The sequence below is a fragment of the Paroedura picta genome, chromosome 3, assembly GCF_049243985.1.
Source record: "Paroedura picta isolate Pp20150507F chromosome 3, Ppicta_v3.0, whole genome shotgun sequence".
Lineage (NCBI taxonomy): Eukaryota > Metazoa > Chordata > Lepidosauria > Squamata > Gekkonidae > Paroedura > Paroedura picta.
This window is the reverse complement of record NC_135371.1, coordinates 59417062-59432815: the sequence shown is the minus strand read 5'-3', so window position 1 is coordinate 59432815 and position 15754 is coordinate 59417062. Positions and strand designations below refer to the sequence as shown.

The 15754-nt window shown below is 43.4% G+C and overlaps 1 protein-coding gene across 8 annotated transcripts in view; it reads left to right on the top strand.

Annotated features, from left to right (window-relative positions):
- The window catches only part of RAD54L2 (RAD54 like 2), a 96937-nt gene that overhangs the window by 77633 nt on the left and 3550 nt on the right, over positions 1-15754 (top strand). For 7 of the 8 annotated variants that reach the window (XM_077325902.1, XM_077325900.1, XM_077325898.1 and 4 more), the window contains 11 exons: positions 874-1051; positions 1872-2123; positions 3569-3687; positions 4878-4996; positions 5465-5564; positions 5816-6021; positions 6242-6417; positions 7781-7977; positions 8849-9045; positions 13899-13997; positions 15291-15383. In XM_077325902.1, coding sequence (XP_077182017.1) covers positions 874-1051; positions 1872-2123; positions 3569-3687; positions 4878-4996; positions 5465-5564; positions 5816-6021; positions 6242-6417; positions 7781-7977; positions 8849-9045; positions 13899-13997; positions 15291-15383 — 1736 coding nt within the window. The remainder of the gene's footprint in view (positions 1-873; positions 1052-1871; positions 2124-3568; positions 3688-4877; positions 4997-5464; positions 5565-5815; positions 6022-6241; positions 6418-7780; positions 7978-8848; positions 9046-13898; positions 13998-15290; positions 15384-15754) is intronic. The other variant, XM_077325903.1, reaches the window with a different exon arrangement.

Genomic DNA, 15754 nt, shown 5'->3' with positions numbered 1-15754 from the left:
TGTGTTCCTTTTAAGTCTGGCAGCAGAAAACTAACTAAAGAATAAGGCATGTTGGATTGGAAGTTGCACTCATCACTCAGATGAGGCTGAGCAGAGGTAAAAAGAAATTAATTTGAGACCAGAAAGAGTTTTGGCGTATAAGCGTTGGAGAGCTTTTGACTCTTGAAAACTTATATCCTGGAACTCTTATTGGTCTCTAAGGTGCTTCTGGATTCAAATATACGTAGTTCTTTTTCTGCACACTAACAGAGCAACTCTCTGAAACTGGAAATAAATTACTGTGAAGTGAAACCTCAATTTTTTAATTTACATTTTGCCACAGAAATCCTGCCAGTAAGTATATAGAAGTTTGAAGTCCATTATACTTCAAAGGTTTCCTGTACCTTTATTTATTTATGAACTGAGGCTGCTCTGTCCTGTGCTGTATTCCTTAGGAGTAGGGGTGTGCTTCTTAGGAATGCTTGTCAAGAGCTGTATCCCACACATGGAGGGACATCTTCAGCATTAACATTTGGATGTTTGTATAATTGAATATAACTTTGCAGTATAAATAGCAGTATATTTAATAGCCTTTCCAATCCTGGGTTGTGAAAACTTTTACCAAGATGTGCTAATTTAGGCATGGCAAATTTATCTTGAACTGTATAAACATAATCTTATCACAAACTAAAAAACTGAGGAAGTTATGCTTTGATCAATGGCCGTTCAGAGCATGTGTAATCTGCCAAGGAAATCCACTTCCACTTTAGTTAATGTGCTTGGCATAGTTAAGATTTTTTTTCTAACTGTTAAATAGCCATAGCATAGAAAAACCGAAGTCTCGCCTGAGTGTGAACAATGTCTCTTCTGACCTGTTCTGTGTTGCTTCTGTAGGCGAGGGCACAATGTACTGAAAGTTCAGCTTCCCTATAAGGAAGAACATGTCATTTTAGTGCGGTTGTCGAAGATCCAGCGCGCTCTTTACACGGAGTTCATGAACCGGTTTCGAGATGCAGGCAACAGTGGCTGGTTGGGGCTGAACCCCCTTAAGGCTTTCTGTGTTTGTTGTAAGGTGTGTATAAATTGGGGGGGGGGTGTTTCCTGTTCATATTAGGCAGCAAAAGCAGGAATCCCTTATTAGTGCCAGTTTTCAAGCCTTGCCATTTTCCTTGTGTATCTTGAATACCATTTTTTGTGTTGCTTTTAACATCATAATGGCAACGACAAGCAAATTCAGCAAGACTAAGTTCCTGCTGGTTAGTATTACATTTTTCATGAATGCCGCTAATACTATGTTGCAGGGCTTCACTTTGTGATTTATTTGAATTTGAATATTTTTGCTACAGTGCTTTGAAAGCATGAAGATAAAAGCTGCTTAGGAAATCATGCCAATATTAAAAATATGTCCATATATTTTTAAAAGCCTTTATAAAATTTTCAGTTTAAAGGCTTCTAATTTTATTATTTTGAATGCCTTCTTTTGTTCTTGGCATTGCATGTCCCTTGCGGACATTGATTCATATATAGTTTGTGGTGAAATTCTTTTTATCCTGTACTCAGTCTCTCCCCCCCCCCCCCCCCAATTTTGTAGCCTATAATTAGATGGAATAGTTCATCTCTCCCAGGTTACTCACTATAATTACTGTTTGATAAATGGATTTCCAAGGTATTTCGTTGCAAAAGAATACCTTCAGAATAGTAATAAAAATAATTATTTTCAGTCATTTAGACCAGTATAACCATTGGCACTACAAGTAAAAAAATACAAGTAATTTCAGTTCAAAATGTGCAACATATAGCATAGATGTACAGTTGAAAACTATTCAAGAAGCATGACAATAAAAGGTACCTTCAAAATTTTCAAATACTTACAAAATTATGCTTCCGTTCAGATCTGGAATCACCCTGATGTATTATATGAAGCACTGCAAAAAGAGAATTTGGCAAATGAACAGGATCTAGATGTGGATGACCTTGGCACAGCTGGTACCAATTCACGCTGCCAGTCACAGGGAGTGAAAGGAAAATCTGAGAGCAATGCTTTAGTACCACCAATTGGAGAGGCTACCAACAGCAAATACATTCAGGGTATTGGCTTCAATCCCTTTCAGGAGCGGGCCAATCAGGTTGTCACTTATGAATGGGTGAGTAGAAAAGTCACTATTCCAAATGAGATTGTTTCCAGTTCTTTCCCCCATCAAAAAGGAAGACTTCTCAACGTAACACTACAACAATTTCTTATAGGTTTCTTGTGGATTGTTATGGCTGTTGATAAATTGAGCATGTTTATCTCAACATGCTATTCCCCCATGAATATGTTTGTAGGAAATGTTGTACACTGTTGCATGTGAAAATCAGGCATCCCAGTTAGTTCTGAAACAGTTTGTGGAGTGCAGTAATTTTAACTGCAGTGGAATAAACATGCATGCCTAACATCTTTTGTGACAATGTGTACAACTTTCTACACAAATAAGAAAAATGTTCATACATGGAACAACCTGATATAGCAGGGGGATAATTCTTAATCACTTTCTTACTTGTCATAGAGAGCTTCCTGTCCTGCTGCCCTCTTTATTGTGATAGAGTGATTTGTGACTCTCAGTGGCTGTTAGTGCTCTGTAGGCATTTTAAATGGTTTTGAGCAGGTTTCTGTGCTTTTCTCACAGTGTGGTTGGCATGCAGAACTTTAAGCAGACTGTCCGAAGTATAGTCTTAGTAAGATGAACATACAGATTACTAGGGGCCAAGCCCATTGCATTCAGGAATACAACGGGCAATAGATTAGGGGGCTGGAATGGAAGAACTCTGTGGACAGCCTCCTCCTCCCCCCAGGACCTGGTAAGGCTGCAGGCAGCTGTTATGGAACTCACCAGCATGGGCAGCTCTTGTATGGCAGTGATCTGCAGCCTCCAATCCTCAGAGGGAAGTGGAAGGAGGAGTGGGTGGTCAGGGGTGGGAGACAGAAGGTGATTGGCTGGCTGCTGGACAGACAGGCAAGCTGGTTGGAGGAGGAGGCACTCAGGGGCAGGACAGCTGCCCTGAGTGGGTGTTAAGCGCTGAGTGGCTTTAAGCCATGAGACACACTCCTCCTCCAAGCCCTTACCATAAATATTAAGTGGAACAGATGAGCCAAGTGCCAACTGTCTTGAGAACCATGCTTGAATTTGTCTACAAAGCACTACCAAGAAACCTGTGTTTCCCTGACCATTACCACTTCAGTTAAGATGTCTTATGGTAATAAATCTTCAGGTATGAAATACGGGACCGAGGGAGCTTATGAAAGTTTGTTTCAGTCCTTATTTTTTAAAGAATTAAGGCTCATGTTGTTATTGTGTATGGAAATGTTGTTTCTGGGTGGAAGACTTATTTTTGCACATGGGCTACAATACTGAGTGGATTGTCCAGAATTGCCAGGTATTATGTGAGGAAATCTCAGTAAAGTAGGAAATTCTTGCGTGGAAGCAGAAAGGATGCCAGGAAATTTATGAAGTACTAAAAATATCTCACTAGAATTGTACAGAATTAAGTGGTCACATGTGACACAGCAGCAAACCTCTCGTTAGGTACTGAGTATTCTTTTCCCCTACAGGCTAAGGATATCCTTTGCGACTACCAGACAGGAGTCTTGCAGAACTCACCCAAGATGGTGCTGCTGTTTCATCTTGTGGAGGAAAGTGTGAAACTTGGAGACAAAATACTGGTCTTCAGGTAAAAAACAGTATTGCTGTTTGCTGCTTTTAAGTCTTTAATCAATGCTGTTGTGATTTAAACCACTCTGACCATTCTCCTCTCCCTGTATAGTGAGATGGAGTAGTTAGAGTGTCAGACCAGGATCCGGGAGGCCCAGGCTTGAATCCCCAGGCTGCCTTGGAAGCTTTCTGGGGGGGCCTGGGCCTGTGATATTCTCTTGGCCTAACCTAGCTCACAAAGTTGGTATGGTGATAAAATGGGGGAGAAGAGAATGATGCAAGCTGTTTTGGATCCCCTCTGAGAAGGAAGGTGGGGTATAAATGAAGTAAATTAATATTTTCAATGTGTCCCTTCAAGACTGTTGAGAAACTACTGTAAAGTATCATGAAAGTTCACTATCCGGGCTCCATGTTGGGACTGACCAGACAGACCATCTTGCTCCTTGTTCTTAAAGGTCTGCACTGGTTGCCAGTTTGATTTTTAAAACCCTCAGTAACTTAGACCCCATTTACCAAAACTAGCATCACTTCCTGTATGTTCCTTTGTTTAGACTGAAGTTCAGTAGTACCTTAGATACCAACAGGATTTGTTTAGACTGAAGTTCAGTAGTACCTTAGATACCAACAGGATTTTCCAGGGTATAAGCTTTTGAGTCTTCAGTTCTCTTCCTTCAGACCTGGTATGTTTTTCCCACCCACTATCACTATATTATCTGAAGGGACTTCTTCTGAGAGAGGAAGACTGTCCATTTGTGAAAGAGTCTCCTTGTGAAACTAAAGATGCCTCGCGTAATGGAAGAGTACCTGACCCATTTCCCCCTTCAGACAGAGCCATTGAGTAGCTTATCTACTCTACTTCCTGCCAGTGCCTCATGCACATGGTGCAGCTGAGACCCCTGCTTAAAATGGAATACTGGTATTGATGCCATCAACTATTTGGTTGTTTTAATCGTTTTTAATATTTAACTGTCACATTATTTTATTGTTTTTACTGACTGTTGTGAACTGCACCAAGTTGGCTGGGCCAACAGGGGCAGGTTGTAAATTTGATGAATAAAATAAATTTGATGAGTAAATTTGTGTGAAATAGAAAAACTTGTGCCGTGAAATACCAGTCCAGACAAGCTCTTAAAATGTGTGCAAAGCCCAATTGTTCTGCAAAGTTTTATTTTCTCATGGCTCATCTGAGTTGACAATTTGTCTTTGTAGCCAGAGCCTCTCCACATTGTCTGTCATTGAGGATTTCTTGGCAAAGAGACCAGTGCCTTCCCGCCCAGGTGTGGATGCACATGGAGTCCATAACTGGGTTCGAAATGTGAATTATTACAGTAAGTACAGCATGTCCTTTCATCACTCATAGTTCAGTCCTAAACAGAGTTATTCTTTTTTAGGTCCATTAAAGTCAGTGAGCATAGAAAGGTGAAGCTCTGCTTAGGATTATGCTGCTAATGTGGTTGCTGCTGGGCTGACTTTCCTGAAGTGTATCAATTTTCTGCAGTTTCTCATTCTTTGGGTTTCTATGGGCATGGCCATGGTTTCGTTTCTTGGGCATTTTCAGGCTGATGCTTTGAAGTATTTGCAAGATGTTTCCTCAGTTTCAACAGAAGTAACTGGCATTTTCTTACCAAGTACCCTTAATTTTAAAAATATCTATTAATGTGAGGCTATTTTCACCCAATGTGCATTCTTTATGGATATTATCAAGCACTGTTTGAAAGTTGCACATGGCAATCATTCTATTTTGTTGAGTGATTTGAGCATATTGCTACTAGCTTGACAACTTTTTCCTGTTTTAGGACTGGATGGCAGTACTTCGGCCTCTGAAAGAGAGAGATTGATTAACCAATTCAATGATCCCAGCAACACTTCTGTATGTCTCTTCCTTCTTTCCACAAGGTGAGGTGACTGCATGATGAGAAAATGGGATGGGGTATGCGATGGCCTTGTGGGTTTGTTGGGGTAGTATTTAGATCCATAAGCTAACCTTTCACTGTTTGTTGTCTTCAGAAATTATTATTTCAGATGATTTTACATGAAAGGGGTTAGCAGAAATAGCCCTCAGACAACAGGAGAATCACAGATGCAGAAGAACACATAAGGTGATGGTCTACTTCTATAATATTAATCTTTTTTTCTTTTTTTTAAAGAGCTGGATGTTTGGGCGTGAATTTGATTGGTGCAAACAGAGTAGTAGTATTTGATGCTTCTTGGAATCCGTGCCATGATGCTCAGGCAGTGTGTCGGGTTTATCGCTATGGACAAAGGAAGCCCTGCCACATCTATCGATTGGTTTCTGATTATACTTTGGAGAAGAAAATATATGATCGCCAGATCTCCAAGCAGGGGATGTCAGGTAGGCTAAACCTTCCATGCCTTTCCATTGGCTCTGTGTTCATTTCTGTTTGAGTTCTGGAGTCCAATTCTTACTATTGTTTTTAGTGGTTACACAAGTGCAGGTATTTTGAAATGACATAGCAGAAGAAATTTTATTGGAAGAAATGCAGGCGCAGATTAATCAGGAGCAGCTTTTCTATGTTTTGTTTTTTAAATCAGTGTGTATTCTCTCCTTCTAGACCGTGTTGTAGATGACTTGAATCCAGTTTTGAACTTCACCCGGAGGGAGGTGGAGAACTTGCTGCACTTTGTGGAAGAGGAGACAGAACCTGCTCAGCTTTCTTTCAGTTCCAGCAAAATTAAAGAATCTGTTTTACAGCTGGCCTGTATTAAATACCCTCATCTCATCACCAAGGTAAAGGGGTGTGGAGAGAGAATCCTATGGCAGTTACCTTTATTTTGGAAGCTAACTACAAAACAAATCTAAGAACATAAACTATATTCTGGGCGCATGGTACCTGCTGTAAATAGCACAATAGGTGGGAACTGTGCCTTTCTCTCCATTTGGTTGCCACTGAAGAATCTCTTGGGAACTTCTCCATCACTGTTACTGAAGAAAGCAAGCTAAGTTCGTTCTTCTGTTTTCTTCCTTTCCCCAAGTTTCCCTTCTCTTTTCTTATTATGGGTATTTGTACTTTCCCACTGGTCCCCATGTTTTTGGTGCAATTTCTAAAGCACCCTTACAAAGTTTAGCAGTGGAGGTAGTGAGCTCCCCCTCACTGGCAGTGCCTGGACAGATATTTATCCTGGATGCTTTAGGCCATCCTGCTCTGAGCAGGGGGTGGGACTAGACAGCCTGTGTGGCCCCTTCCAACTCTATGATTCTATGACCTTACTTACATTGCAGACCAAGCTATCCAATCATCTATTATTTTAGAGCTATATACAGAAGGCTTTGGGCACCACAGAACTCAACATCTCTTTCTGTTCAGTTCAAACTTTATTACAGTCGTTCAGACCAAGTTGTATGAAGTTAATACATAAAAGACCAAAAGAATATGGTCATTTGATATAATGCAATTTAAAACAGATCATAAAATAGAACTTAAAATTATGCTACTTTAGAGCATCGGATTTTTATGGCGGCAGCACAAAACTTAGCCAGCTAAGTTGTCACCTGGGGGGACTCATCACTTAGCAGCCTCTTTGCTCAATCTACATCATGATGTTCTGGCAACTTTTTAAGGAGTGGTTCAATCAAGTTGCTATGAATGCAGTGGAACAATATATGCTCTCTTGTATCAATTTCGCCACTCCCACAAAAACATTGTCTCAGTGTAAGGGGAATGTTCTTATAGCAACCCTCTACAAGAGCTGAAGGCAACACGGAGCATCTTGCAAGGGTAAATGCCCTTTGCTTGCTTACCAGCTGAGACAGATAAGTGGCAGGGGCCAGAACATATCTTGTTTTAACTGGGGCCAAAAAAGTCTTTTTCTGTCTTTACTAATTCCCACTTCCATAAATCAGCAGGCAAGCTTCTAGCAGCTTTGATGGAATCACTAAATACTGCTAATCCTCTCCGGGAGGGCAAATATCAAATACCAATTATTTAAAGTGGTGCCTAAAGTGTCCCAAAAGTGCTATGTAAATATTGATTGGTTACTGTCAGGTATCCTATTAATGATTGTTGATGTCTGTTTTTCACTTCCTGCTTTCTTGTGGCATTTTTGGTAAAGGGGTGTGTTTTAAAAGATCCTTCCCTGTGCTCTGGCCACAGGAGCCTTTTCAGCATGAGTCACTGCTGATTGATCGGAAGGAGCACAAGCTCACTAAGGCAGAGAAGAAAGCAGCCAAGAGGAGCTATGAGGAAGAGAAACGTGCATCCATCCCTTACACCCGTCCGTCGTATGCTCAGTATTACCCAGCCAGTGACCAGAGCCTGACAAGCATACCTGCCTTCAGTCAGAGGAACTGGTGCGTATTTGGTTTCATTCCATTCTGTTCTTCTGTGTATGGAGGAAAGGCTAGTCGTGATTTATTTTTTTCTCCCATCTTAGCATTTTTTTCTCCTGGCTCTTAAAGTAGAAAGAAGGAGACTGTTGCCACTTCTTAGCCGCTGTAAATAACAGCAGGTCAGAGAAAATCAAGCTAACAGATGGTTAGGTGGGCAGGGCTCACTGGGGGAGTTCAGTTGTCATTGGTGAACCGGTATTCAGAGTACTGAGCTCCACAGGTGCAACGTGAGATTTTCAGAGTACTGTTTACAAATACTGTTCTTGCAATTCTGAAGAAACTGAGTGTTTCTGTTTTATATGTACTTTGTGGCAGATTCTCCCTAGAAATGGTGCAATGGAAATCTATGATTTGTGTTATTACACTGTAAATTTTTACAGTCAAGCACATATAGATTTTCTGGAATGGATACTAGGCGATACAAAACAGTCCTGAGATTAGAGAATAAGAGGTTATTGGCAAGTCACCCAAAACATTACGGTCTCTGTAGCTAAGTTTTGGTTTTCTGCTCCGAAAATACATGCTGAACTAACTTCCCATGTATAAATGTTAAGTTTATAAAATTTTAATCTGTGGTTTTGTATGTGGATGAATGTTGGGATTTTTGTGGGTGTTAATTATTGATTGTTTGGGCCACAATGAAGAACTACTGATTTGTGCCTCAGACTCAGTTTTACCATTTAAAAATTGACAGGCTTGCTTAAATGGATTATTTGCTTTTAAGGCCGCTTTCTGAGAAGTCCTGCTTTGTATTGGAAGGTTGTTCAGGAAAGCCTCCTGGTCCCTTTCACCTGTGTGATTCTGCTCTTCCATTTCTCTTTCCTTTCCACAGGCGACCAAGCCTCAAAGGCGAGGACAGGCCAGTGGCAAGTGTACGTCCTGTTCAGTCCACCCCTATTCCTATGACGCCTCGCCATGTCCCTTTTGGCAGTATGGGCTCAGCTTCTGTTTCCAATCCTGGTATCAACTTCCCCATCAACTGTCTGCAGCGAGCTGGTGTCCTCGTGCAGAAGATTGTCACCACAACAGGTCAGTTCCTTCATGTACTTAAGGATCAGGAAAATGCAACGTGACTTAACTTCTGGCTAGCCTAGAGCAGTTGCAAAATCTGCCGCTCTTGCCATGTGCTAATACAGAACACAGAGATGGCACAATCCCTGCTCAGAGGGCTTTCAACTGCTGTGGGAAATTAGAGCTGTGAAAGTCTACTTGTCAAGGAAAGCATAACGATGCGAACTGCCTTGAATAAGAGGCATATCGTATGGCAATCTTGTGATTTTTAGCTGTAATAAGGTCAGCTAATACAACGTTACTAAGCTGCTGCTTTGTCTTTTCCATGCTGCCTCCTCATCTCCAGCTGCCTTCTGAAACTGTATATTCAACAGTCAGAAATCATATACATCCACTTTCCTTTTCACTTGTTCAGTTACATCTTTGCAGATGAGGAGGACTTCTGTTAAATGGAAGATAGTTTTGCACATTTCCTTAATATTGTAATGCAGCCTTTCTCAACATTTTTACCATTGAGAAACCCCTGAAATATTCTTCAGGTTTCAAGAAGACCCAGAAACAGCACAGATGTGCAGAATATGGTTGGGAAAGCATAACTGTGTACATGCCCACCCAGGGCTCCTCCCCTACCCACCCCCTCCAGGCCCATCATTGGTCATTTCAGGAGGAGGGTCAAGTCAACATGACCATATATGGTCATATCTGTAACATAAATAAAGCCCGACTGGGGTGGTGGGAGAAGTTGGGATTCATCGTTGGGATTCATCGCCTACCTGGTTGGCAATCTGTCCACCCCAGGCCGCATCCGCCTCCAGCTTCTTCCACATGGAAGAAGTGCCAGCCCGCTCTATTGGACTGTCTGCGAAAGGCAAGCCAGCCAGTGAGCAGGAGCTTGGAGGGAATTGGGGAGGGCCTGGGTCAGCGGAGAAGGGCGGGATCCCCTGCCCCTGCCCTGAGAAGTACTGCAGTGACTTTACCAGGCCTCAGTGGGCCTGCACAGGTCCAGTGGGGGGTGGGGGGCGAGGCTAGCACCCATTGTATTTTTTTTACAACGGGCTTTTCTACTAATCACTCAATAAATGTTGGACAAATTTTAAAAATATTTTTAAAAACTAAATAACTCCTACCCCTTGGGGAAGCTTAGGGTTTCATGAAACCCTGTTTGAGAAAGCCTGACATAATGTATAAAATAGCTTTGAATGTGGCTTCTTTTGGCTTCTTATACATAGGCTGCTTAATTTCCAATTACCACAATGAGTTTAACTGTATGTAGGATTGCAGCCGTTGATATTCACACAGCCATGTTTATCATGATATGGCTTTCATGTAATCAATCACCATAGGCATTTTTGTTGCAGACAGAATCACCTGGTATATCATCAAGAAAGCTTGCCTTGTTTCTTGCAAACAAAGGTGTTGTTGCTTAAACTGTTTCTTTGAGAAACCCCAGAATTGTGCAGAATATGGTTGGGAAGCATAGCTGTGTACATGTCCACCCAGGACACCTCCCTTTCCCACCCCCTCCAGGCTCATCATATGCCATTTGACACCCAGCTCTACCTCCTGATCAACGGCCAACCCAACTCCCCCCCAAAAAAACATTTGCCAGATGTTTGGCAGCAGTGATGGCTTGGCTCAAGCAGAGTCACCTGAAACTCAAACCTTCCAAGATGGAGGTCCTGTGGTTGGGTAGGAAAGGCTCAGATCAGGAAGCATGCTTGTCCAGCCTGGATGGTGTGCAACTTCAGGTTGCACAGTCCGCCAGGAATCTGGCCATGAACTTTGATGTTTCCCTTTTTCTGGAAATGTAGACTACCTAATTTGTTCATTCGACATTCTTCACCATGCAAGGCTCAGTTCAGTTCAAACTTAATTACAGTCGTTCAGACCAAGTTGTATGAAGTTAATACATAAAGGACCAAAAGAATATGGTCATTTGATACAATTTAAAACAGATCATGAAATAGAACTTAAAATTATGCTACTTTAGAGCAGTGGTCCCCAACCTTTTTATCACCGGGGACCGGTCAATGCTTGACAATTTTACTGAGGCCCGGGGTGGAGTGTTAGTCTTTTGCCGAGGGACGTCGCCACTGCCGCCTGAGCCCCTGCTCCGCTTGCTTTCCCACTGGCACCCCTGACTTCCCACTGCCCACTGGGGGGTGCTGCCAGCAGCCACGCCAAGGGGGAGCCCTAGCCATGGCAGCCGCTGGAGAGCACCAAAGGTGAGCTGGCATCAGAGTGGCAGGGCAGCCCCCGAGGCAGCAGCCAGGGAGGAGTATGAGGAGGAGCTGCGGCCCAGTACTGACTGATCTACGGACCGGTCCCGGTCCCCGGACCGGGGGTTGAGGACCACTGCTTTAGAGCATTGGTTCCAACCACCGGGCCGCAGCCCTATGCTGGGCCGCGAAGGCCCCAGCACCAGGCCACAGCTCCCTCTCCCTGCCTGCCCCACGCAGTGAGAAACTTCCCAGGCCACAAGCAAATTGGCCAATTAGCTTGTGGCCCGGCAAGCTTCTTTTTGCGGGAGGAGGGAGAGAGGGAAACGCGGCCGCCGGCGCAAACGCGCATGTGCGGCAGGTCCACGCATGCACGTTTGCACCATGCATGACCGCAAACACGCATGTGCTGCAGTTTCGTGCATGCGTGCATGTGCTGCGCATGGCGCAAACATGCAAGCGCGGATCTGTCGCACATACATGTTTGCGCATGGGCTGTCATGCATACGCAGTGCCCGGATCGCCCTCCCCCCCACCAGTCTGCAGCCTAAAAAAGGTTGCGGTCCACTACTTCAGAGCATTGGATTTTTATGGTGGCGGCACAAAACTTAGCCAGCTGAGTTGTCACCTGGGCTACTAACACCCTATCTGGCCCCAGAATGCCTGGCCACAGTGATCTGTGTGATGGTCACCTCCAGATTAGACTTCTGTAACTCACTTTATGCGGGCCTACCATTGTCTCTTACCTGGAAATTGCATCTGGTGCAAAATGCAGCTGCTAGGGTTCTCACTAGAATACCTTGGGGAGCCCACATCCAGTCAGTGCTGAGGCAGCTGCATTCATTACCAGTTGAGTTTCTGATCCAGTTTAAGGTATTGGTTTGGACCTTTAAGGCCATACACAGTTTGGTTCCAGCATATCTGAGGGATCACCTGTCTTCCTTTGCCCTCTGGAAAATTCTCCACTTTTTGATCAGGAATAGGTAGGTTGACCCCAGCCTGAGAGAAGTCCGCCTGAGCTCAACCATTTTTTGTCCTGGCCCCTATCTGGTGGAATGAGCTCCTGGAAAAGCTAAAGGCCCTGATGGAACTGGCTCAATTCCACAGGACCTGTAAGACAGAGTTCTTCCAGCAGGTGTTTGCTTGAGGCCAGGATAGTGACAATTGCCATCTAGGGTTCATCCTCGAAAGCTTGATGCCTCAAGTTCTCACTCAACCAGAACTAGTTGCAATTGATATTGTGTTTTAATTCTGTATGATGATGTTGTAGTAGTAGTAGTAGTAGTAGTAGTACGGATTTCTATGCCACCACTCCTGGGGTCACTGGCTTACAACAGCTCACAACATCTTTAAACCGCCCGTGGCGCCATGGGCGCCACGGACTAAATAAATGGTTAAGGGGTTCTAAGGCGGGATGTGTCCGTGATGAGGAAGGGTCCGGATACTCATACAGCGGGCTTGATTACTAGTTTTAAAAATAAGATAACATCAGTAACTTTAAAACAACTCATAAATAACCTGACAACATCATCATACAGAATTAAAACACAATATCAGTTAGTTAGTTAGTTAGTTAGTTAGTTAGTTAGTTAGTTAGTTAGTTAGTTAGTTAGTTAGTTAGTTAGTTAGTTAGTTAGTTAGTTAGTTAGTTAGAACATCATAACACTATCAAGTAACAGTTTACAACACACCATGAATAACAGCAACACTGGGGAGATCGAGTTGTTCAGTCATGGAAGGGCATCTGAAGGGGACCCCCACAAATGTTCCGAGTCGGTCAGCCTCAAGCAAATGCCTTTTGTAGGCCCTGAGGAATTGTGGAAGTTCGGACAGGGTTCTGATCTCTTCAGGGAGCTCGTTCCACCAGGTGGGGGCCAGGACCGAGAAGGCTTCGGACCTTGTTGAGGTCCAATGTGCTTCTCTGGGGCCAGGGATCAGCAGCCAGTTGGAGGTGGCGGAGCGTAAGACTCTTTTGGGGGTATAGGCATGGAGGCGGTCTCTCAAGTACACTGGGCCCAAACCGCATATGGCCTTAAAGGTGATTACCAAAGCCTTAAGCTTAATCCAGAATTGAACTGGGAGCCAGTCAAGTTGTTGGAGTATCGGCCGGATGTGGGATCTCCATGATGTTTTGGTGAGAATCCTGGCCGCGGCATTCTGCACCAGTTGTAGTTTCCAGATCAAGGATAAGTGTAGGCCTGCGTAGAGCGAGTTGCAGAAGTCCACTCTAGAGGTGACCATTGCATGGATCACTGTAACTAAGAGAATGAGATCTATGGAATCTATTAAATTACAGAGGGGTGGACAAGAAGTCAATCAATATAGCCATGTTACATAAGAAGGGATCCTTTCTGGCCCAGAGAACTGTAGGAGGAAGACGAGAAAGAGATGAAAGGGAGGAGGCTGATCTCAGTAGAAAATGAATATGACCCTTCAGATGCATTCTCTAACACCAAACTTTCTTTCTGGCTAACTCATCATTGCTATTTGTCTGGGCTACTGAATATTCATTTTCAGTTGTTAACCTTCCACCCCCTTCACTCTTTCAATACTGTTTCTTCTTGCAGCAGCGGGTCCAGGAAAAAGTTACACCCCTTTGAGTTCTGTTCTGTAAATATTTGCAGTGTGAGAATGCTGTTTCTTCCATTTCAGATATTGTGATTCCTGGCACAAATACTTCCACTGATGTGCAAGCAAGAATCAGCGCTGGAGAAAGTATTCACATTATCCGTGGGACTAAAGGTAATGGAGGTAACCTTCTGCTTTTGGATTGAGGAAATATAAATGGATTCTTCAGGTGATCTTTAAAAGTGGAAATGGGGGAACAGAGATAAAGAGGAAGCTGTGCTCGAGAGATGTTAGCAAGACCCTTTATTTACATTAAGTGGCTTTAACACTAAAATTTCCATATAGTCTAGATCTACAAGGATCTCTCTCATCACCAGCTCCTTCCCTCCCTCAGACTCACTTTCTGGGGCGGTGAACAATAGGTCAAATTGCATTTGAACAGTAAAACTGTAATAAAAACAATCAGCGAGTTTAAAATCCTCACTTGGCTTCAGTCAGGAAGCTTTAAGTGGCCAGCATCACCATTTTATCCTGGAAACTGAGCAAGGAAATGAGATATAGAACAGGGGACTTTAGTTTGAGCTGAGTCAGCCCCATCTCCCTTTTGGCTGTCACTTGTGCTTCTCGTTCCACTTTCCAGTTCCCTGATTAGCATTCCCTTTGGTTTACTGACTTCCCCACAGATAACGTAGACATACGCAACCCAGTATTCAAGCCACTCTCTTGGTCTTCTTAAGAGATCCACTCCCCAGAGCTCTCTGCTAGTCACATGTGTGTAGGTACCTGACTTGCATAGATAGTGCAAGTCAAGTTCCCAGGAAGACACCTTCATCCACCCCCACCCTTCCCTGCTCTGACAATTCATCAAGGTTGCATTGGGATGTGAATATATAATTGCACATATTTTATTTACTTTGTTCACACCTGGCATTACTCCCTAATGGGTACCCAAAGCATTTGACATTGTTCTCCTGCCCCCACAATCCTGTGAGGTGAGTTATGCTGAGAGAAGGTCACACAGCAAGCTCTTGTGACAGAGCAGGGAATCAAACAGAGTTTCCTAAATCTGTATTTAGCATTTAGGTCAGTGTAAAAGTAACAAACACATATGAGAAATACAAGGAAATTATTTCTCGGACAACCTGAAATCATAATTATCCTTTAGTATTTATTAAATGCTAACTAATTGCTAAGCACATTCCAGCAAACAGAAGTAACCTTGGCTGTGCCCACACGTTTACCTTCTGAAATCACTCCTTGAGAATTTGGTTAATGCTGCTGAAGCTCCTGATATGTAGATTTACATGTGGAAAGCAGTAATCTGTAACACTGATGTGGCTCTTACTTAATAAGACGGGAGTTTCCCCAGTTCAGCCTACAATGGCCATTTTGCTTCTACCTGAGCTCTCTGCAGCCATCCTGTCATCTTTTAAGAAATGGTTGAAGTTCTCCATCTTGTACCCATCTGTTTCTTAGGGACATACATCCGGACCAGCGATGGGCGGATCTTTGCTATCCGAACTAACGGGAAACCAAAGGGTAGTGAGGATCATCGCATGGTTGCCTCAGGTGAGGGACTTGGACTCTCTTTTGGTGGATTTTGCTCAAAGGCTGTCATCTGGGAGATAATGGGTTGAATCCCTTCTAAATTCCATTCACAGAGGTACAGCTCCCCAGCCTCCTTCCTGTGGGTTAAACCTAAAATGACCCCTGGGGGGATGTGTTGAAGGTTGCCGTAACAGGTGGTAAATCAGTAACATCCCCGCAGACTTTTTCCATGGGATCCAACCCAGTGTTCTTTTTCCTTGGCATTGCTGATGTGATGTTGCCTTGAAAGTCATGTTTCCTTTGCTGCCTAGTAGTATAAATTGAGGATCTGATTCCAAATTCTCCTGTGGCAGCCCATCTTTTCCCCACTTCCCACTTCACTTAGGTTACTC